General features: G+C 48.7%; 1 protein-coding gene across 3 annotated transcripts in view; it reads left to right on the forward strand.

The window, feature by feature from the left end:
- Window positions 1–278: 278 nt before the first annotated feature.
- The window catches only part of Atp6v1c2 (ATPase H+ transporting V1 subunit C2), a 37,018-nt gene continuing 13,450 nt past the window's right edge, over window positions 279–23,846 (forward strand). The window contains exons 1-5 of one of the 3 annotated variants that reach the window (XM_005084942.4): window positions 279–399; window positions 1,547–1,685; window positions 3,494–3,561; window positions 15,311–15,396; window positions 22,200–22,294. In XM_005084942.4, coding sequence (XP_005084999.1) covers window positions 1,557–1,685; window positions 3,494–3,561; window positions 15,311–15,396; window positions 22,200–22,294 — 378 coding nt within the window. In that variant the 5' untranslated portion in view covers window positions 279–399; window positions 1,547–1,556. Of the gene's footprint in view, window positions 400–1,546; window positions 1,686–3,493; window positions 3,562–11,456; window positions 11,831–15,310; window positions 15,397–22,199; window positions 22,295–23,846 lie in introns of those variants that run through there. The other 2 variants (XM_021235867.2, XM_040730937.1) reach the window with 2 other exon arrangements.

Below are 23,846 nucleotides of genomic sequence, written 5' to 3' on the forward strand. Positions count from 1 at the left end.
GAAGTGTCTCTGCTAGTGCTATCGGGTCAGGCTCCCAGCTACTTCCCAACTCCGGGCTGAGCCCACGTGCGGAAGGGACGTTGGAGACCCGCGCGGAATAGAGTCCCTTCTGTACCTTGCCTGTATAGTGCCTGGCCGGAGCACGCTCTGCGAGTCCCGGGTCCCCAGCAGCGCCACACCGACAAGGACACCTAAGGAGGCGGGCAGCCCGTATGCAAATGTTCGAGGGGCTCACGGTTGGGTTGCCCCTCCCGCTGGGATAAAAGACGGGGCGGGGCGTGCACCGGACCATAGAAGCCGCTGCCTCCCGGGAGCCGGCTCTGCGCTCCGGCCGATCCTCCCGCCCCGCGTCCGTCCCCGCGTGTAGTCTACAGCCCAGACGATCTCCCGCCGCTCCTGGTAAGGATTCGTGGCCGAGTGGCAACAAGAGTCTGGGGTGGGGAGCGAGCTGCTGAGGCAGCCAGGGACGTCACGCGTGACCCCCAACCCCGTCGGGTCTGCATCTCCTTTTGCCCCCGCGGCCCGGGTGTACACTTTCCCAACGGGAAGGTGGGAAGCCGGTGCCCACGCCACACTCTCCCCGGCTTAGCAGGTGGCATCTCCCCAGGAGCTGCGCACTAGCCAGTTTGTCCCCAGGCAATATGCAGTCAGGTCGGAAAGAACAGCATTTAGTTTGTGCACGGTTAGCAGGGACAGGCAGGGTCTCAGCTGGGTGCGAGATGGAGGTAGGGAAAAAGGGGCATTGGGAGGGCTCACGCTACCCCGTGGTCACTCAAGTTGCTGCAGATGTCCCAGGACGGGATGCACTAGGGAGGTGACAGGCACGGAGAACCCGCCTGGGAAGGTGTATGGATGTACCCACGTTTGAATGAGCAGTACAAACCGAGGCCCCTACACCCCTATGCAACGTTGAAAGTGCTGGTTGTGCCGGCCCAGCAAGCTACCTGGCCCCACAAAGAGCCATCTCCCTCAGCAGGAAAAAAAAAAAAAAAAAAAAAAAAAAAGACTAGTAACCCTTTGAAAAGCTCCTTTGAAGTTTGTTTCTAACGCTAAATCTGGGGCTTGACCTGTGTTATAATAGTGTGAAAAAATCCCTTGTCTCCCATCTCCATCCTCCCTTCCTGGATGCCATAAAATACAATACGCAAAGATGGTGAGTATCCTCCCAGAAAGCTCCATGCCTAGCTGACTGTCTGCCCATCTTAGAGCTGCTGTGCCCTGGAGTCCAGAGAGTGCAAGGAGCGCAGTCCCGGACCAATCAGAGCACTAGGGAGGGTGGGCCATGAAGCTTCCCTGTGACCTGGGGCTTCCCTGGCGGGGACAGACAGATCGCTTCGGGGACAGATGAGTGTCCTTAACGCTGCTGAAAATGCACAAGGAGGGTCAAAGCCGGGCATGACAAATAGAAAGGTGTCAGGGCCCGTAGAGGATTAATTCTGAGGTAAGGAAGGGTGAGGTGGACACCCGACACATCTCCACTCCTGTTTCTGTTTGTGCGCATTTATCTTGGTGCCCGTTGGTAACCTGGTAACCGGATAACCGGAAGACTTAGAAACATGTCCGAGTTTTGGCTTATTTCGGCCCCTGGCGATAAGGAAAACTTACAAGCTCTGGAGAAGATGAACAATGTGACTTCAAAGTCCAACCTGTCCCACAACACCAAGTTCGCCATCCCTGACTTCAAGGTAAGAGCCCCAGAGAGGAGGGAGGAGGTTATGGATGGGAGGAGGGCAGGGATTTCTGAGCAAGGAGGTAGTTTCTCTGAAGCCAAAGACAAGGACGTAGGGCAAATGCAGGAATGGTGAAGAGAAATAACCCTGGGCTAGAGGGTGGATGGGGGTGTCACTGGGACTTTGTGCCATAGCCCCAGATTAATTGTGGCCCTCTGGACTCGAAGCCAGAGGTAAGCAGGAATGGGGCAGGCCACGGTGGGTAGACTGTGCATGGAAAGTGGAAGAGATCCTTGGGAGTGGAGCTCAGGGTCTTCTGTTTTGTAGGCAGCATCTAAACAGACCCAGTGCATAGCTGAATGCATGATTTGGGAGGCCTTCAGCTTTGATGGTTTTCTTGACCTAGAGGCAGTCCAGGAAGTCCAGGACCATTCTGATTCTGTTGGAGGGGAGGAAGGGGCTGCAGTGGGGGTCAAGTGGGGGGGTCTGAGAGGGCTCTTGTAGTGGATGGGGAGATTAGGATGAAACAAATGTAAAATATGAGCAAGGTAGGAACGATCTTTTTTTAATTATTTTGTTTGTGAGTGCTTTTGTTGGCATGCATGTTTGTGCACCACCCTGTGGAGGACAGAGGAGACCATCAGAGACTTTGTAACTGTGCTGGGTGTAGAACCCGGGTCCTCTGGAAGAACAGCCAGCACTCTTAACTCTTGAGCCATCTCTCCGGCCCCCAGGAATGATCTTTTTCAAAAAAATAGGTCAGGCGTGGTGGCTCACACCCATAACCCCTGCACTCTAGAGGCAAGCTAGATGATTGCTATAAATTCTAGGCCAGGCTGCTCCACAAAAGGAGTCCATGGCTAAATTGTGAGACCCTTCCCCCAGAGAGAGGGGCTGGGAGGAGACAGAGGGAAGAGACTTGGGCTATAGTCAGTCCCTACAGCCCTGTAAAAATCTGAGTATGACACCATGTAACCCTGCACTGAGGAGCAGACCCTTCCTTCCTTTGTCTCTGGAAAGACTTTTCAGTGGGTCCTTGGACACTTTGTTCACGTCTATACTAAGAAACAGACCCTGAGTAATCTGAAAAGGACCCCTATAAACTGAGCTGAGGTCAGGCTACCAATAGTCCTTCTTGGAAAAGAGCTGTGTCTGCTTGTCCTGTGGCCATCTTGTTCCAGAAAACACAATTTTAAAAAAAGGGAAGCAAGTTTTGATCTCTAGAATCTATATCAGATTTCACTGGCATGCACCTGTAATCCCAACATGGGACAAACAGAGACAGGGGTCCCTGGACATCCAGGCTAGCTGAACTGGTAAACTCCATGTTTCAGTGACTCTGTCTCAAAAAACAAGATAGGAAGAAATTGAAGAAGATACCTATGTTGACCTCTAACCTCTAAATGTACAAGTATCTGTACACATGTGTATATATACGATACACACTGACATGTACATAACACACAGATAATAATAATAAAATTAAAAGGATAGGCTTTTGTTGATGTTGCTTTTTGAGATAGGGTTTCTCTATGTAATAGCCCTGGCTGTCCTGGAAGTCACTCTGTAGACCAGGCTGGCCTCGAACTCACAGATATCTGCCTGCCTCTGCCTCCCAAGTACTGTGATTAAAGGTGTGCACCACCACCACCCAGCTAAAAAGATAGCTCTTAATCTAAGTGTTTCCCCAAAGTGTTTTTCCACCTTTCAGTCTGGCTGTTGGCTAAAGACATCCACCCTGCACAGCTGTTAAAAGGTTACACCTTACACTGACTTGTTGGCCAGAGAGCACATGAGCTGACCTCCTGTATGGTCTTTTCTAGGTGGGGACCTTGGATTCCCTTGTTGGCCTCTCTGATGAGTTGGGGAAACTCGATACCTTTGCTGAAAGGTAAAACATTTCTTATTTACTACACACAAGTAAGAATTTGACATTGTTGTCAGAGCACACAGCATTTTTGCTTTGGAAAAACCAGAGTATGACTTGTCTCAACCTGGTCTCGGAAGCCGGAGCAAAGAACCAGTGGGTTCACCTGGGGTGTTGTGTCAATAGTGCTAAGTCCTTTGGGTCCCTTATTGAGTTTTTAAGACAGCTCCTCCTTCCGTTCCTCCCCCTCTTCCTTCCTTCCCCCTCCCTCTCTCCTTCTTTCCTCTTCTCCCCTCCTTTTGTTCTGAGTCTCAGTAAGTTGCCTAGGTTGGCCTTGAACTAACTGTGTGGCAGCCCTGGCTGCCTTTAAACTTCTTCAGTGTGCTCAGTGCTGGTCAAGGTACCATGTCCACCTTCAGTTTGTTTTTTAGTAACGTATGCATATAAGAAAAAATTCAAAACAAAAATAAGACTACAGAGAGAAAATTAAGTTATCTTCGCATGTGTGCCTCCTCCCTGTTCCCTCACCTTGATTTCTCTCTCTTGAAGCTTCGTTATCGTAAGTTAGTAGGCGAGGCTTCCAGAGACAGCCTATGAAAGAACAAGTAATGTGTGTATAGTCTTGCTAGATGCAGGGACACCTGTCTGAAGCCCAGCACTCTGGTGTCTGAGGTCAGAGGACTGCTTGAGTCTATGAGTTCAAAACCAGCCTACTAAATTTTAGCAAGATTTTTTTTCCAAGACAGGGCTTCTCTGTGTAGCTTTGGAGCCTATCCTCAAACTCACTCTGTAGACCAGGCTGGCCTCAAACTCACAGAGACCTACCTGCCTCTGCCTCTCGAGGGCTGGGAATAAAGGCTTATGCCACTACCACCAGGTCAAGATTTTTTTCTTTTTTGTTTGTTTTGTTTTTCCAGTCAGGGTTTCTCTGTACCAGCTCTGGCTGCCTGGGATTTGCTTTGTAGACCAGGCTGGCTTTGAACTCCGAGACTGACCTGCCTCTGGCTTCCTAGAGTTGGGATTAAAGGTGTGTGAGGCACAATGCCCCGCTCAACAGAGCATGATTTCAATAACAACATAGTAAAAGCTGGATGAGGTGGCACTTGCCTGTAATCTCAGCACTTGGGAGGCAGAGGCAAGATAATCCAGAACTCAAAGTCACCCTCTGCATAGCAAGTTTGACGTCAGCCTGGGCTACTTGAGACTGTCTCACAAATAGAACTGCATAGTCTTAGAATAATTTTATATAAATAGTATATTCTATTCTATATATAATAACATGCATTGTATCCCGTTCCCCCCCCCCTTTTGTGTAATAATATACCTCAGCACAAGTTCCATGTAGCTCATGACTGCGGTTTTGTTTGGTTTTTCTGTGGATGTGTTACCTTGAATTGTTGTACTCTTTTTTTTTTTTTTTTTTTTTTTTTTTTGGTTTTTCGAGACAGGGTTTCTCTCTATTGTTTTGGAGGCTGTCCTGGAACTCACTCTGTAGACCAAGCTGGCCTTGAACTCACAGAGATCCACCTGCCTCTGCCTCCCGAGTGCTGGGATTAAAAGCGTGCGCCACCACCGCCCCAGCGTACTCTCTCTTTACTGTTGGAAGTTTACATCTTCTGGTCTTTGGCTGTTGCCAACAGCGCACAGATGACTGTCTTCTTGAGGTACTTGTAGGAGTGATGAAAGTGGAGCTATGGGCATACAATTGTAGGCAGGGCCCCTATTACCCCTAGAAAAAGTGTTGATCCCATTCATACCTCACCAAAATGGCTTCAGAACTGGATTCTCATCCTTCACCAGTCTTTTGCTCTGCGAGGCAGGTTGGCTTAATATAGGTGGAAGCAACCCTTGTCACTGTCATTTGCAAAGCTATGAGAAGAAATTGGTCATGAAGATAACAGAGGCTACTGCTCTGTTCTCGTGGATGAGAGAAGGGAAGGGATGTAATGCCACCCCAGAAAAAGGAGCAGAGTCCACCTGTGTCCACTTCCTTTTGAGGCTGCTCTGCACCACACAGAAGCCTGACAGCTTTAGGTAACTCAAGCCCCACAGTCAGATAAGATGGATCTAAGCAGAAGCAAAGACCCCGAGAGCAGCCCCCTGCCGGAGACTGCCTCAAGCTTCCAGCTTCCCCTCTCCAGGAAGGCTGCAGTACAAGGCTGTGCAGCCCTGTGCGTCTGGCTTAGGGGGCATGGGCTGTTTCCCGCCTGGCTACGGACACGGCAGCTCTTCAGCGGTTCCTTTTTCTAGACCTTGATGCCATCAGTTGCCCCTCTGTCTGCACACACTGTGACTCCTTCCTCGCTCACGGAAGCCCGCCCAGACAGCACTGATGCGGGATGATTCTAGCTTTTGGGTTGTTTTTGTTTGCGTACTATTTCCTCCTGATAGGCACTCATTCATATTTTGTCCTGTGCATTTGGATTGCACAACTCTCCCCTGATGGTAATGCATCGTGGACTTAAGAAATACAAGAATACACGTGCTAATACGGTGAGGGCCAACACAGATGCCATAGAACTGTTGTTCAAAGCAGAGGCCAGGTGTGGTGGAGGATGACAGTTTATTAGCACCGGCTTCCTGGTCTGCATGCATTCCCAGACACTTTCCTACAGGGGAATAAGGACAGTTGTGTGCTGTGAGCACGCTCAAATGCCATCTCATTCAAGGCAGGTGTCTTGCCTTAGGAGTCTGTCTGTCAGTACTGGACTCTAGTCATAAATCCTCCAGTCCTGTGGAAGGGCCTCCCCAGTTCCTTGAATAGTACTCAAGTGTTACTAGATAAATACACGCTAGCTGGACCTGTAAGCCATGCAGCGCGAACCTGTCAGCACTGCCTCTGGCCAGGGGAACAGAGAAGGGACAGTTTTCAAGGTGTATTGTTTCCATACCCTTTTATTATTTATTTACTTGGGCACCAGAGTGTTTTTCCATGTAGCTGCAAAGCTCCTGCTTAGGAGAGCTCTGTTTTTTGAAAAGTTTACTCCTTCACGCTGCCTGTGTTAGTTCACTCTGTAAATCATTAGAAAAAAAATCTAAGGAACCCGGTGAACTTACTTTTAAAAGCCCTCTTCCCTTTAAATAGACGCGTCCTTCACAGTCCTCAGCCTGTTCCGTGGCGCCACTTGGTGTACTGCGTCTCCCACATGGCCACTCGGCTGCCCCTGGTGGGCTTCTCCGATACATTGTTGGCCGACACTTGCCCTTGGATGCCTTCGTCTTTCCCGTGTGGGGATTACACACATGGGGGTGACTGTCTGCGCAGCAATGCTAGAGTTCTCGTGAGGACACTGTGAATGGATGCGGGCTAGAATCCTAAAGAGGTCTCCGGGCTTCCCATCTCTCTGGCTGTGTGACCTATGACTTCTAACCTTTTAAACTTTTACATATAACCTTGTTCCCTTCTTGCTTCGTTTGGGTGCTCTTTTTTTTTTTTTTTTTTTTTTGCTTTTTCCAAGAAAGCATATTGAATTGCTTGCTTAGTTCAAAATTTTCTATTACATTTATTTATTTATTTATTTATTTATTTATTTATTTATTTATTTACTATTTCTTGCATGTGCACACATAGGTCAAAGGGCAACTTGTGGGAGCCATTTTTTTCTTTCCACCATGTCCCCAGAGATGGAACTCAGTTAGTCTGGTTTAACCACTGAGCCATCTTAGTAGCCTTTGTTTATTTTGTCCTTTTGAAACGTCAAAAGCAATGAACTTTTCCTCTGTATACTATGTTTTCAATTTTAATGTGTGTGGTTTGTTTTTAATTTAGATATTCTGTAGTTTTTAATACTTATATGTTTGAAAGATTAATTTTTAAATTGTTATTTCTAATTTTTTCAATTTTTTTATTCTGTTGTTGTGTGGTTAAATACAGAATCAGGATATGAGTGGTGGTGGTACATGCCTTTAATCCCATTACTTGGGAGGCAGAGGCAGGAGGATCTCTGTGAGTTCCAGGCCAGCCTGATCTACAGAACGAGTTCCAGGACAGCCAGGACTGTTACAAAGAGAAACCCTGTCTTGAAAAACCATTTAAAAAAAAAGACTGAATCAGGAACTATTTCTACCTTTGAGAATTTGAAATTTTCTTTGTGACTTGACCTACCATTGATTCTTTTAAAAAGATTTGTTTTATTAATCGTGTGTGTGTGTGTGTGTGTGTGTGTGTGTGTGTGTGCACATGTGCATGCAATGCCTGTGAAGGCCAGAAGAGGGTGTCAGATTTCTAGGAGCTGGAGTTACAGGCAGTTGTGACACATCCTACAGTGTTGCTGGGAAGCAAAGGAGTCTTCTGTGAGAACAGTAAGCTCTCTTAAGTGCCGAGCTATCTCTCCCCTCCCTCACGTTTTATGAGACAGCCTCCTTACATAGCTCAGGCCAGCCTTGAGCGCCTCTAGTCTTACTGCCTTAGCCTTTCTGAGTGCTAGAATTATATCTGTTTGTGCCACTAGGCATGTCCCTTGTTTCTTTCCTATGGTGATGGACTATACATTTCATTTATTATAATTAACACACTGGGTAAGTTAACCATCTTTGTTCTTTTAGGTATTACTTTTGTCGTTAATGTAACCCTTTGTTTTTGATTATCCTAAAATTATGCCCCCAGATTGCAATTATTAGTTCTCTTTGGGTTTTATTCCCAGTAACACACACACTCACACACACACACACACACACACACACACACACACACACACACACACACAGAATTACATGGGCAAATGGCATGGCATATTTAAGCTGTTTGTACACATTGCCAAACTGTCCCTGTGGGGTGTCAAGAGGCCCTTTCTTCATCCCCATTGGCTAAGTGCCCTTGAGAGACTTGCCCATTCACCCGGCAGAAGGAGGAGGCTGTGTGATTGTTTTTCACGAGTATTTCTGGGACTCACGGCCAGACTAAACACCTTCAAGTGCCTGTTAACCACCCGTATTTCCGCTTTCGTGCTTCGCCTGTTTCCCTGGTTTGTTCAGGCAGTCCCTGGACACCTCCCCAGGTGCCTGCCTGTCACCTTGTGTGTCCTGGAGCCTCGCACCATCACACTAGTTTATTTTATTTTTAACATGGGTTCTGGGATCGCACGTAGGCCTTTATGTCCCTAAGGCCAACACTTGACCAGCTGAGCCACGTCCCAAAAGTACCCATTGATTTGACCTTCAGGAGCTTGGAACCTTGCACCTGCCATCCAGGGAGATGGGGCAGACTAGCACTTCCTACCAGAAGGCTGGAGGCCTGGGCAGGGCCCCGGATGACACCTTGTCTGGCAGCGCTGCTCAGGCACTGGGACTCGACCTTGGGTCACTGTGTCTTAAGGCCAGTTAGGAAGAATCTGCTCTTTGCTTGGACCCTGGGAACTGGGACTCAGGTGACTGAGGAGTGAGCCTTCCCTTCCAGATTCATCCAGTACCTGCAGCTTCTACCCTCCTACCTTCAGACGGGGCCTTCAAGGACCTCAGGCCCTGCGCAGCAGCCATTTCCTGGCTTGTGGTTAGAGAGCTGGGGATCTGAGACCTCTTCCATCTGCACCCTAGGGCGGGGAGCTGCAGTTCTGTGCTTGGGCCTTGGGGGAGCTACTTTTGGGGCCGAGATCTTGTTTTCACATACTTCATTTTTATTTCAATAAGTCTTTATTTGTTATATATGGTACTAACGCAGTTAACCATCAGAGAGAGCACACTGCAATTTTCAAGTAGACAGAACTGAAAAAAAGTTAAGTCTGCATGCTGTCTTCATGGTGCATAGAAAACTAATGAGCTAACACTAGCTGGTAGGCTTATAAATCACTCCACTGTGTTAATAAAGGCAGTTTTAGCCTGGAAATGGAATTAACTCTCTGACAGGCTTTGGGCAGTTCTAAATTGCAGGTCTAGTGACGGCTACAACAAGCAAATAAGGGACAATGTCATATGTGTTTTGAAGAGGGGTAGAGAGTCAGGCTCTGTACCACTTTGGAACCATCTTAGTACTTTAATGTTGGCTTTCCTTTACCATGTATGTTCACATACTCTTTTTTAAGGTTTCCAATTCTCATTAAAATAAACACCCTGCTACAAATCGGTGAGTATGTAAGACACAGTAAGATACAAATGAGACTATTTAAAATAAACCAGGGTCTGAGGTGGTGACACACAGCTTTAATCCCAGCATTCGGAAGTCAGATGCAGACAGATCTGAGTTACAGGGAACTCTACAGAGTGAGTTCCAGGACACCCAGGGCCACACAGAAACCCTGTCTCAAAAATAAAATAAAATAAAACACAACAAACAATCAAAACACTGAGATGGCTCAGTGGTTAAGAGTACTTTCTGCTCCTCCAGAGGACCTGAGTTCAAGTTCACAACCACAACTGCCTTTAATTTCACCTTCGGGGATCTGGCCTCCTCTTCTATAGTTTGTGGGTACCCCCCACCCTGACAGGCTCATACACCCATACAGACACAGACACTTAAAGATAAAATAAGTATTGGAAATAAAATTATAGGAAACTGCATTATTACACAGTTTTTAAACTTATTTTATGTTTTAAAAACAAAGTTAACTATTTTTCTTTCCAACCTATTTGTGTCTTAAAAAATGTTTGCAGTTTTGTGAGTCTGCACGTTCTGTGGGTGCACATGTGTGTGCAGGTTCACGTGTCTTTGTGTCTGTGCATGTTTCTGGGTTTGCATGTGTGTGTGTGTGCAGGTTCACGTGTCTTTGTGTCTGTGCCTGTGGGGCCTGCGGGTCCACCTTCTCCCAGTGCTTTTGGTTGTTGACACAGACTGGACAAGGTAGTTGAAGTCTGTAATCGCATTTCCAGGGATGGGCCAAACACTGGAGGGCTCTGGGCTTGCTGGCCAAGCAGGCTTGCTGAGGATTTGAGCTCCAGGATTAATGAGAAACACTGTCTTAAAAAAAAAGCGTGGAGTGTTTGAGGAAGATACCCAAGGTTGACCTCTGACCTTCACACATGTGTCTAGACACTCATGTGTGTCTGCTCACATATGTACATGCAGAAACACACACACACATGTGTGCATGTGCGTGCACGCGAATATATATAGTGAAATGTGTACATTTTTAGTAAACAAATTGGTTTGTTTTGAAAAATACGTATATTCATGTGGCCATGTGAGTTTTTTACACATTTATTACATATGATCTATACATTTTCCCATGTGGAAAATTTAAATTTAAATTTTAAGAAAATTACATGTGTGTGTGTGTGTGCGCGCGCGCGCGCGCGTGTGTTCGTGAGCAGGTGCCATAGTTCATGTGTGGAAGTCAGAGGACAACCTGAGGGAGTTATTCTCTCCCTCTACCATGTGAGTCTCAGAGATCAAACTCTAGGGTTGGAAGCAGGTGCTTTGGTCTCTGAGTCATGTGTCCCGTCCTCACTATTCACTTTGGCCAGATATTTTAGACTCGTATGACTTCTAGAGGCCCTGCAGTTTTTTGTTTTTTGTTTTTTTTTATTTAAATTAGGAACAAGTTTGCTTCACATGTCAATCCCAGTTCCCTCTCCCTCCCCTCCTCCCCTGCCCTCCCCAGCCCCTCAACCCCCACTCCGCTCCCCAGGGAGGGTGGGGCCCTCCTTGGGGGGATCTCCAGAGTCTGTCATTTAATCCAGGGCAGGGCCTAGGCCTCTTCCATGAGTCCAGGCTGAGAGAGCATCTCTCATTGTGGGATGGGCTCCCAAAGTCCATTTGTATGCCAGGGATAAATACTGATCTACTACCCAAGGCCCCATAGATTGCCTAGGCCTCCTCGCTGACACCCACGTTCAGGGGGGTCTGGATCAGTCCTATGCTGTCCTCCCAGTCATCAGTCTGGGGTCCAAGAGCTCCCCCCTTGTTCAGGTCAGCTGTCTCTGTGGGTTTCACCAGCCTGTCTTGACCCCTTTGCTCATCTCTCCTCTCTCTGCCACTGACCCTGCAGTTTTCCACCAGTTCCTCTGTGACGCTTGCTCACAAAGTCATTGTTAAGATGGCGTCAGCTAGCTGGATACACTGTCACCAGAGTCGGGTCTCCAAAACGTGGAGGAAGCAACAGAGGAAAACAGAACTAAACAGGGCATGGATTTGAACTTGTAACTCACAGAAGAAAGTGGCCTTCTGTCGTCAGGAGACCTGAGGAGGGATAAACAGCCTCCCTGAGGGAATCACAGATATGCAAATCGGGATGGCAAGGAGATGTAGGTTTCCAGCTAAAAGACTGGCAGAGACTAAAAGGACTCCTGTGGCTGGTGTTGGCCAGCGTATTGGGAAACAAGTAGGCTTCTGCATTCTCGGGGAAGCGGACATTGGCTTGTTGTAAGTAGAGGGGGCTTCGGCCTTACCTGTTATTATAAATGATCGTTCCTTTTATTCCAATAGTCTCTCTACACACCTGTACAAGAGGGCAAAATGTGTGGACCACTGCAACATCAATTCAAATGGGAAGCTAACTAGTGGTATGGAATCCCCTGTGGTAGGGCAGCGTGCTGGGATACTGCACTATAGATGAAATGCATGAGGAAACTTCTCGCTTCTGACAAGAAAGAGGCACACTTGTGACGTAAAGGGAGACAGGGAAATTTGAAAGTGGCATGAGACCCTTAAGTTCCTTTCGGCGAGAAAAAGTGTTCTGGTTCAATGACATGGCAATTTTCTGGTGAGCCCGGTTACTGATCACCACAAGTTGCTTTTGTTCTGTGGAGCAAGTGATTTTTCTAGCCATCGAGCTTCATCGGAGCATGCTATTCTGAGAAGCCCCAGAAGCCATGTACGTGCCGAGGGGCCACGAGCGCTGCCGTGACGCTCTGAAAGGAGGGGCTCAGGTGGAGAGCAGCAACCACAGAGGGGCGAGGGGCTGGGAGGTGCCGCTTTTCTGTCTTCATTCAGCAGGCTTTGCTGAGCCGGGTAATGTGGTAGCGGCCGGGGTCTCACCTCCTTCACCTAAGTAGGGAATTATTAGCTGGGTTGCGATGGGCGCAGTAATAGGTCCAATCCCTTGTGTTACTACGGTGGTTTGTGTAAGAAAAGGAACTTTCTACAGCGCTGAAACTGAAGCTCTGTGACAGCAGGGACCTTGCTTAGTCTGCAGCATTGCCTGGTACACAGTAGTTGCTTAGTCGGTGTATAAAATTTCCTTAGCGAGTCAGGCAGGAGGGAGGCACACTCATCTTAGGGTGATTGGAGGAGGTCTTGTGCTGAAGAGGCCCAGAGTAGCGTGGGAATGTAGCAGAGTTGAAGGGACAGTGACAGGGCCTGGGCTGAGACACAAGCCTGAGGCCGCAGGAGCTGAGATCTCTGCCGGAGGGAAGCAGACTGGACGTTTGGTTTCCCTTTGATCTGCTGAATCCACCTGGGAGCCAGAGGGCAGAGAGCCCAGAGCAGTCAGCCAGACACCCAAAGCACAGTCTCCCATGGCAAACGCCTGGGAATGCATCCTTCCCTCCATAAAGAAGACTGGGCCACTGTCGGTACCACCCCAGCCTAAGGCCTAGAGAACAGCTCAGTTAGGTTTGTGGCCAGGGCTCTCTGCAGTGATCCTGTTTACTGCCAATCAAAGAGAGGCAAGCACTCTATGCTGGGAGGCATTTAAACACAAGGCAGGTCACAGTGACAGTTGAGAATGCAGCGTGACCTCCTGGCCAAGAGCCTTGGCTTTGAAGCCCACTTGCAGCCACTTGATAGGAACACATTGTTCCGGTTTTCCCATATAAGAGGTGGGATAATACTCAACTTTCTAGAATCCTTGTGAGGCTAAGACAATGATTACAAAGCAATTGACACCTAGACTCCTACTGGTTATCAAAGAAGCCCTAGGCACACTTGACCCAAGTGGGAGGTATACTCTGGAAGAATGCCTACTTGATGTGTTTCCTGTACTTGGACGACAATAGTCGTTCTTTTAAAACATTTTATTTGCTGGGTGTTGGTGGTGCACGCCTTTAATTCCAGCACTCAGGAGGCAGAGGCAGCCAGATATCTGTGAGTTCAAAGCCAGCCTGGTCTATACATCTAGTTCCAGGACAGGGCTCCAAAGCAATACAGGGAAACCCTGTCTTGAAAAACAAAAACAAAATTTATTTTATACTTAAAAAATTCTTTTTAGTGATTTTTATTTTTGTGCATTCGTGTTTTGCTTGCATGTATGTCTGTGTGAAGATGTTAGATCCCCTGGAGGTGGAGTGATAGATATTATGAGCTGTTGTGTATGTGCTGGGACTTGAACTCAGGTCCTCTGGAAGAACAATCAGTGCCATTTCTCCAACCCCTATACTTTTTTTTAAAGCTAGGTCTCACTGGCAGGCCTGGAACTTGCTGTGTAGACTAGACTGGCCTCAAACTGAAGATTGACCTGCCTTTCCCTCACAAATGCTACTACGCCTGACCTTACTACTTATTTTTTGAGACAGGGTTTTGTGTATCTCAGGCTGGCCTCAAACTTGTTAAGTAGCCAGGGATGACTTTGAACTTCTGAACCTCCTGCTTCCACTAACCGAGAGTTGGCACTTTGTATTCTTTGTGGTGCTGGGGATTGAACCAGAGCTTTACCTACTAGGCAAGCATTTGAGCTGTATCTCTAGCCTGGTTCATTCAATTATTTATTTATATCTTTTTAAGCAGTGCTGGGGATCAAAACTAGGGCCTCACACATGCTAGGCAAGTGCTCTGGTTGTTCAGTTAAAACTACTTCATCCCTGCATCAGATTACTTCGATGATCAAGAAAGCATGTCTACTCCCTTTCCCTTTCTTGCTTTCAACAACAGGGTCTTTCAATGGTTCATCTGCCTCAGTTCCTACAGCAGGCCCAAGGTACCATACGACGCATGGTCAATGGGACCTGCAATAACTGAGGCCTTGGACCTGGGGACATAGCTCAGCTGGTAGAACGTTTATCTAGCATGCACAAGGCCCTGGGTTCAGTCCCCAGCACCACAAAAACCGGACATAGGGTGCGTGACTGTATTCCTAGTCCTGGGCAGGCAAAGACAAGAGGATCAGAAATTTCAGGGCATCATTAGCTACATAGTGAGTTTGGGGACCTCCTGGGGTACAGGAGACCTTGTATCGGTTGGAGGATAAGTGGGAGAGGGAGGGAAGGAGAGAGAGAGACAGAGAGAGAGAGAGACAGAGAGAGAGAGAGACAGAGAGAGACAGAGAGAGAGAGAGAGAGAGACAGAGAGAGAGAGAATGGAAGTGAAAGGGAACATATTCCATCTTCCATCTGTGATCTGGTATATGGCTTGAATCCTTTTAGTATGTTTACTGGAGGCCCAAGGTTTGAGTTTTCTATAAAATCAATACCAGATTATTCTAGAAAAATATCAAGTAGAAATATTTGCCCATAGCACAGCCAGCGATTGTCTTACTAAGTTTCTGTCTTGTTTGTTTTTTTCTATCTGACATTATAATGTGTGCCTTGTTCCACGGTATTTGAAATTCTTTGTAAACCTCATTTTCAATGGCTGCCTAATAATCCCTGAGCTGGATAGACCATCCCTCAAACAATCCTCTATTGTTGAACCTGCGGGCTGCTTCCAGCTTCTTATTGTCAGCAGCCCTGCTGCAAAGAACATCTTTTTATTCAGAGAGCTTTTCTGGGTTCTTTCCTGTTTCCTCAAGATGGTTTCCCAGAAGTGGAATGACTGGTTCGAAGGTTCTTAATGTTTTAAGTCTCTCCTTAAGATTGCCAAACTCTTACCCCCGGTGGCTTCAAGGGCTCCTTTCCCTGCCAGGAGGCTGGGCGGAGTGGTCCTGCAGGGAGCTCCTCACCCTCACTAACTCTCTCTTGTCTGCCCTAGCCTCATAAAGAGAATGGCTCAGAGCGTGGTGGAGGTCATGGAAGACTCCAAGGGCAAAGTCCACGAGAACCTCCTGGCTAACGGAGGTAGGTCCCCCAAGGTCTCTCCTCCCCTGGAACCGTGTCCCTCATGGTGGCCACAATGGGAGCTCTGAATATCCAGGTCTGTTAAGCCTTACCACCCCGTCTGTGGGAAATCTCACACATCTCCACCCACTTATCATTATTTATTACCAAGCAAGGTATGGAATGTGGCTGCATGCACTGAGGAATGCCTCCAACCACAGGCAGCAGGGTCGTGTCAAGAACACTTCATGTGGAATGTTCCCGTTCCAAAGTTTTGGCTTACCCATGCTGATGGATACACATTCAGATACCCCAGTGCTGCTTTGGCTGTTAAGTGTGCATATGCCACTTGGGCTGTATTCTAAATGTGTAGCAAAAACGTGGAGACTTTGAAGCCCAGGCATGGTGGCACACACCTGCAATCCTACCACTGGAGAAGTAGAGGCAGGAAGATCAGGTGTTCAAGGACATCCTGAGATACTTACTAAGCTCAAGGCCAGCCTGGGCTATCTAAGATTTTGTCTCAAAATATTTATAAAAGCAACCCCCCCAAAAAACACACACTTGAAATAAAAACTTGAGACACTTTGATAACTCTAAAATTAAATATTTACATATCTGTAGAGAGAATTAACCTTGACTCTGTACATATTTGTTGAAAATGAGAGCATACATATTCACAGTTACATCATCGGGATATAAGTAGCATATATGAACACACAGGCGTGTCATCTGGAAACGTCTGAAGTCTTTTACTGGTTTAAATCGGCCATTCTGAACCTCGAGCTGCCGGTCTTTGTGGTTTAATGACCCCATCTTATAATGTTCCAGGTCTTTGCAGCTTAACGATCCTATCTTGTATTATGTTCCAGGTCTGAAGGAAAAGATGAGATGTTTAAAGAGTAGGTTGTGTCTTGTTTGCTGTGCACATGCCTAGTGTGTCGCTGCATGTCCCCAGGAGGGTGGGGCCTCAGGCTGGTCGGAGGGGTACAGTGATCAGGCTTCAACAGTTTCTCAAGCAGTCACTTTTGAGCTTGGTCACCATACCCAGGCCATGCAGTTCACAGATGTTTCATTCCTGTTTCCCTCCCGTCCTCCCTGCGTCTCCTGAGCAACCTGCATGCTACCTGGAAAGAGGGTTTGGGGTGAACTCTGGCCTCTTTTTGCTTGTTCTCTGCCTGACCTTGAGGCCTGTCTCCGGTGACCCACCTTCTCTGTAAGGATGCCAACTCAGCCAGGCCTTGTTTCATGGGGTTCACGAGGTTCACATGGATTACGAGTCTTCTAGAACAGGCCACTCCTGGTGTAGTTGTAAGAAAGAACTGTTGGCTTAGTGTTTTATCTGCTGTAACAGGCAGAATGAAAACAAAAACAAGTAATATTAGTTCATGTTATTTTTTGAGAACGTATCATGTGGTCAAGGCTAGCCTAAGGCTCACTGTATAGCTGAGGGTGACTTTGAACTTCTGACCATCTTGTTTCCACTTCCCAAGTGCTGGGATGACAGGTGTGTACTACCACACCTGGTTTATGTTTTATTTAAGCCTACACTAAAATGCTGACCAAAATGCTTACTATATCCCAGGGCTGGGAATATGGCTCATGGGCGGTGTTTACCTATCAAAGCACTGGACCCTGAGCTCCACCCCAGCACTGCACCAAACCAACCCTGAAAAGCAAACAAACCCATCCACTTAGCTTTCAACTCAAAATTGATGCCACTTAAATGTAGGTGTCGTTCTATGTGGGATATACTGTTTCTAAGTCAGAACACACTAAAGGATGAGGAAACTTGGTTTTTGTTGCTTGTTAGCATGTGTTGTTATCTTGAGGCCCCTGCAAGATATCTGTGGGTTAGTACCAATCACTCCAAGGCTATTTCTGAGCATGTCCTGTGAACCGACCCTGCCAAAGGCCTGCTAGCACCATGAGGCACTGCCTACAGTAGCAGGCCAACCTTAAGGCTACACCTTTGCATTGACACCCCCCAGGAAGTCCAGCAAGGGTCAAGAGACCTTTTAAAACTTCATTCAACTCAGTCTTTCCCAGAAGATGCTCTTCTGCGGGGTACTCTCAGACTGGGGACATCATTTCCTAGAGCTCCCTGTTGTTCTGTACATGGGGCTTTAATCCCGAGAGAGAATGTAGGGCATTGACGTCATAAAGACTTGAAGGGGTCAGTCCTGGTCTTGCCATGCACTGTCCCTATTGCCCAGCTGACTCTCTGAGCCTTGCTTTTCCCGCTTGCAAAAGAATTTAGCAACAGTCTAGGCTCTTAGCTTTGCTTGGTGCCTTTTGCTTTTGTTTGTCTTTGCCACTAGGTGGGTGGAGCATGGTAAATCCTAGACCCATGGGAATCTAGTAGAAGCAGAGTAGACACACATGTGTCCGGTTTGGGCCGTGGAAGACCTGTCTGGCTAGGCAGGCATGGGGCTGCCGCCCATGCACTCATAATCCTGTATGCTGGCCAGGCTTTGGCTTGGTTTTTCTGATGTTGCTCAAGAGACAGCCACCTGTAGGGAGTGTGTTTTGAGATGGCAGGGGTGACGGAGGCCACTCTGGAGGAATACGCCTGCCTAACATATAGACAGGGAAGGACTTGAGATCTGGAGCAAATGTTAGTGTCCAGAACTAGCTTTGAAGTGGGAGACATGAGAAAGGAATGAGGAGGAAGAGGGCATAGCCACCAAGCCAGAGGCCTACTGACCGAGCTCCTGCAGGAAACCATTGTCATCCTCCGAGTGCCCCTGGAGGTCATAGGCTGGTGGGAGAGAGACACACAGTGTCCTGCACCCTGCAGTGGAACATGCTGTCCTAAGAGTGAAAGGCCCATGCCTTGGGTCTGGTGACAAGGCATAAAGAGCAGAGTTTTTATGAAGTGTGTCTCTGTTTGTCAGCCTATAGAGTGTAAATTCCCATGGCCATCTTGGGTAGGATGAGCGTGGCTGCTAGTGTCTTGAGCTTGGTTCTGTGGGGTCCTGTGATGGGCTCTGGAGACACGGGGGGGGCGGCGGAGCTCAGAGCAGCATTGACCCTTCAGAGTAGCTGGGAGAGCAGTTGAGAGGTTGGGCACTACTTGGCCTGGGTGAAATGGCTCCAGGATGCTGCAGGTGACAGGAAGGGTGGAGAGGGAGTGCCCCTGAAAACACGTCATCCTGACATCTGTCCTGGCTGCTAGTTCCCCTCCTTCAGGAAAGGCTTGAGGTCACCAGTGGGAGTTCTTTCTGTTGCCCAAAGCTCTCCCAACAGTAAGCATTGCTGTCTCTTAAGAGGCTTCATGTGACCTTGTTTAACTTTTGGGGCATGGGAATGACAAAGCCTACACTAGTATTTATCAGTCCATTTGGACCACTATCACAGTTCCACACACATGGAGGCTTCCACACACATGGAGGCTTCCACAGCACTGCCTCACTCTGTGGCCCAGGCTGGCTTAGAACTCACTATGTGGTTCAGGCTAGGCTTGAATTCAAAGCGAACTTTCTGCTTTAACCTCCTGGGAGTTGAGATTATGGCTGCGCACCACCACACCTGGCCAGGTGTTTCAGGTTCTAATGAGGACTCCACCTGGTTATGGGCAGCCACAGCCTGTGTCATCAGTCTTTCCTTGGCTACATGTCGGGAGGCAGTGACCATGGGCAGAGCTCTCTGATGTCCCTTTTCAAGAGCACAAATCCCACCTGGTGTCCCACCCCCCAGCATCTTAGAAATTCTTTTGTCACAGGCCAAGATGCTGTGTAAATTTCTAACACCAGTATGGCTAAACGTCCAACAGAGGTTCTCTTGCAAACCCCTTCCAAGTACATCCACTCTGGAAAAAGCCCAGTAGTGATCCTCCTTCTTCCTGCAATATAGCTGGACCCTGATAGTTGGACACAATGGGGAGAGGGACCAAGGACCCTTCCTTTGTGATGGGCAGGGTGTTGGGTGCTCTGTGTCATTTTTTCCTGCTGTAATGCAGCTTACATAACTTAATCTGTGCTGGAGTTGCCTCATGGAGATAATGACATCCCTTAATAGGGCTGAAGAGTCAATCAGATGAGATGATTCATGTATCCCGGCCCAAGGTAAGCCGCAAGTCCACAGCTCCTCACTGTTGGCACATCGTCACTGTTATCTTAAGGCATTCCTGCCGGTTAAGTAGTAGGGCCACTTCCCTCTTGAGTCCCCTTTGATTCCCATCTTCTTGGGGATTAATGCATCTGTGCATCAAAGTTGGGCTTGCCTCAAACTGAACCCATCCTCTGTCCTGTCCCTTCCACTGCTCCATGGTCCTTAGGTTAATGACTGCCCTTCCCTCCACCTAGCCACCCAGCCTAGGAATTTGGGTGTCACTTTACTTCATGCCCTGTGTGTCACTGTCCCTGCATCCTGCTGAGTGGGTCCCCTCCTCTCTGTCCCCAGAGCTTCTTGTCCATCTCAGCTTTCCTGTCTCCCACATTCTCGCTAGCTCCTGTCCACTCCCAACATGGAATCTTCCACTGTGTAATCCTGTCCTCTTTCTCTATGGCCAGTTCCAAGCAAGGAGGTCCAGATGTGACCTCACACCTGGTCTCCTAGCTCCTGCCCACCTCCCTGCTCCATCAGCTTCATCTAGACTCCTAACACCTTCCCTCAATGTGACCACCAATCCTTCTGACACTTGACACTCTCACAGCCACATAGGCAGCCCCTGTCTGTCAGCTTCTTGATAGTCCCTGTCCAATTGTAACCATGGTGGCTTCCCTAGGAGCCTGGTATATCTCTTTCCATTGTTTACTTAACTGTTCCTGGCACGCATATGAACACTTGAGGCTGGGTAGGAAGGGTGTTTGTCCTGGATTCCCAACAGCAGGGAGCCAGACTCTATACCCAGGTGAAGGTGACTGTTGGGAAGTTGTTTCAGAGAGGACAAGCATACACAGGGAAGGGCTGGCATGTTCAGAACCTGTGGTGGGAAGTCCCGCCTTGGAAAGTGTGGGACTGTCTGTCATTCCAGTTACTTGGGAGACTGGGGCAGGAGGATGACTTGGACCCAGGAGTTCAAGGCCAGCCTGGGCCACAAAAAGAAATCCCCATCTCCAAAGGAGTAAAAGCTGGGTGGTGGTGGCCCACAACTTTTATCCCAGCACTCAGGAGCAGAGGTCTACAAAGCAAGTTCTAGGACACCTGAGGCTGTCGCCCAGAGAAACCCTGTCTCAAGTAACAAAACAAAAAATGAACAAAAAAGAATAAGGAGAAAAAAGAAAAAGGGCGAAGAAGAAATAACATGCTCCTGTGGTGCTCTCTGGATATGTGGAGTATAAGAGTAATTAACCCTGTAATGTCACCATTTGGGAGCAGGGGCAGGTGAAGCTCTGTCAGTTTGAGTATAGACTGATCTACATACTGAGTCCCAGGCTAGCTGGTACTACATAGTGGGACAGTCTCAAAACAAAACAAGCAAGCCCTCGGGGTGAGTGGTCTGACCACTTTCTCAGGTAGGAAACTGACTCAGTTCCTCTCTTTCTTGGGATCTGGGACTTAAGCCAATGTCCTGGTTTCATTTGGGATAATAAAAAGAAAATGACAGAAGCAACTTTTAGAGAAAAAGGGGTTTGTTTTACTGACAATTGAATGTCACGGTGCAACCCTGAGGTTAAGTCAAGGCAGGAACGTGAAGCAGCCAGTCATACCCGCAGTCGAGAGCGGAGAGGAACGCGAGTGTGCGTCTCTTGCTCAACTGCTCAATTTCCTCTCCACACTTACACAGCCCAGGACCCCAGCCAAGGGAGTGGTGCCACCCACAGTGGGCGGGGCTTCCCACAGACAAGCCCACAGGCCAGCCTGATGCAGACAGTCCTTCACTGACCCCTCCCTCCCAGGTGACTCTAGATTGTGTCAGCGGACAATGAAGACTAAGTATCACAGCCGAGTTGGTGGCACGCACCTGTAATTCTGCTGGGAAGCAGAGGCAGGTAGATCACTGCGAGTTCGAGGCCAGCCTGATCTACATATCGAGTTCCAGGACAGCCAGAGCTACACAGTGAGACCCTGTGTCAAAGAAACACACACACACACACACACACACACACACACAGAAAAGCCCACACTGAATATCACAATCATCCAGTCTCCTTGGACTAAAAATGTGCCAGACCAATTGAACCACCTTCAGCTCCCCCCATCCTCTACTGCACAGCTGGCTAGGGTGGGCAGGAACACCCTCCTTTGCCGTGGAATTTGTTTGGTTTTAGTGAAAACACTGGTACATTCTGTTCACTCTAGACTCCAACAGGCACATGCGGAATGACGCCCATGGCTCCAGGTGGGAAAGCCAGTGACAAGCCAGTCCCAGGGTGTGGCTGCACAGTGACATGCCCTCCTTAAAGTGGGCGGTGTGGGTTAACGTTGCCTTGCTCTTGTTGGGGCTCAAGAAGCAGGGGCCTCTCACCCAGCAGGTGGCGCCTGTGACAGGCCGTGGCTGGGTGGCTGGGGGCCTGGTTTGATGCTTTCTGGTGTGCCTTTTGGATGACTCAAAACAGACTGGTGACCCAGCCGGGGAGGGTAGGCCCCGCAACTGTTGAAGGTGGAGAAGTTCCCAGTGGCCACAGGTTTCATAGCAAGCCCCAGGTGGAAACTGTAGAAGGAGAGCTCGGGGCTCATGCTGCACCTCCGCTTTGGGCTGTGTGATGGCGAGCTGATGCCCCCACTGACTCTGAACTGCTCCCGCGTGGAACATATGCTCCTCCAGAGCCCGCGCCTGCTCTTCAGCTTCTCCCTGACTGCTTCCGTGGTGTGAACAACAAGCTTCCTTGTCTCCCTTGAACTTGGTTCTGGCTTCAAGTTAGTCTTTGCTCTTCCAGTTGACTTGACATCCTTTGTGACGCACTTCGAGTGGGACATGGCCAAATATCCTGCCAAGCAGCCACTGGTGAGCGTGGTGGACACACTGGCCAAGGTGAGGAGAGTCTGCTTGGAGACATCTGACCACCCGAGGTGACATACATGGAGCTGGGACTCCGGCAAGGTAGAAGTGACCCAGAGTAGGTCCCTCTTACCATGCCCTGGGTTAAGGTTAGAACTCAGGAGAGATTTAGTGTACTTGTTTCCTGTCCCTGTCACCCAGAGAACTGGCTGTCACATTACAGGAGAGTCCACCAGATGGGCCTGAAGCCCTCGTGTTCTGACCCCAAACCATAATTCATTTCACTCCCCTACTGTGATTCAGAAACTGTGATGGGAAGGCTTAGTCTCGCCTCCCTCACCGTGCACATGGAGGCCCCAGGCCCCTTTGATGATTGATGGATTGTGTGGTGCTGGATGTGGAGCCCAGAGTCTTTCACTTAAGCATTCTACCACAGACCCCTTTTAATTTTTAGTTTGCGATAGGGTCTCACTAAGTTTCTCAGGCTGGCCTTGAATTAGTCCAGTCACTCAAGCTAGACTTCAACTTTTTATCCGTCTGCCTCAGTCTCCTTAGTAGCTGGAATCACAGGGTTTGGGCACCAGGCCTGGCTCTCTTGGGAAATGGTTTGCAGAACCTCACTGCTTTAGAGGACAGTGTGGCTTAGAAACCCCACCCCTCAGTCGCACTGTGCCAGCTCATCCCCTAAGTGTCTTGTAACAACAAACAGTCCCATGGCACAGTGCCGTCTATTCAGCCATGGTCTCCAGCTCGCACTGAGTACAATTCCCACAGCACAGGGCTCTGCAGGGACATTGTGGGCATCCCATAGCCAAGGTGACTTCTATGCGCCTTCACCATGGTGAGGGTTGACTGTCTTCCTTATTGCTGATACAGTCACAACCCCTTGTATGTCATGTCTCTGGCTGGCCCAGTGGCTGGGGAGATCCCAGCTCTACGCCGAACAAAGCTGCCCTGTTCTCTAAGTAGCCGAGCTTCCCTGAGGGCAGTCGGCAGGTCAGGGCAGGAAGGGTGGCTTTGAGTCCTTTTCTACTTCAGGTCTTTTGGGAATCTGGGTGTGGCTCCTTGGGGTTACATCTCCTCCCAAGACAATCAGGCAGAGGTTCTCAAAGGTGCTTGTAGCAGGGGCAGCCCAGGGCATTGTGCTAGGACGGCTTTTGGAAGAGCATCATACATGTCCACCACTGAGCCAGAGGATGCAGATTGTTGTGAGGTTGGCATGCCAACTTGGGATTCTGAGTCCCAGGGACACTGGACCTGGCTCAGGGAAGTCAGAGAGCAGTGGAGTCAGAGGAGAGCTGGCTTCCCTCTAGTCCAGGGTACCCAAGTGTACAGCTTTGAAAGCAGCAGCAGACTGGGAGGGGACGTGGGTCAGGAGATCAGATCCCACAAGGGGTGTAGTGTGCATTGACTCCTCCACTCTTCATCCACAGGGAACCAGCTCCTGCAGGCTAGCAACAGAGGTTGGGGGAGACTGGATCTTTGGTCCACGCTGCCTTAAGAGCTTGTGTATCAGCCCATCCTTGCCTTGTTCTTCTGAGGTGGCTTAGGGCTCTGTACAGTTTGTATAGCACATTGTCCTGTA

The sequence above is a fragment of the Mesocricetus auratus genome, unplaced genomic scaffold, assembly GCF_017639785.1.
Source record: "Mesocricetus auratus isolate SY011 unplaced genomic scaffold, BCM_Maur_2.0 Super-Scaffold_100024, whole genome shotgun sequence".
NCBI classification, from domain to species: Eukaryota; Metazoa; Chordata; class Mammalia; order Rodentia; family Cricetidae; genus Mesocricetus; species Mesocricetus auratus.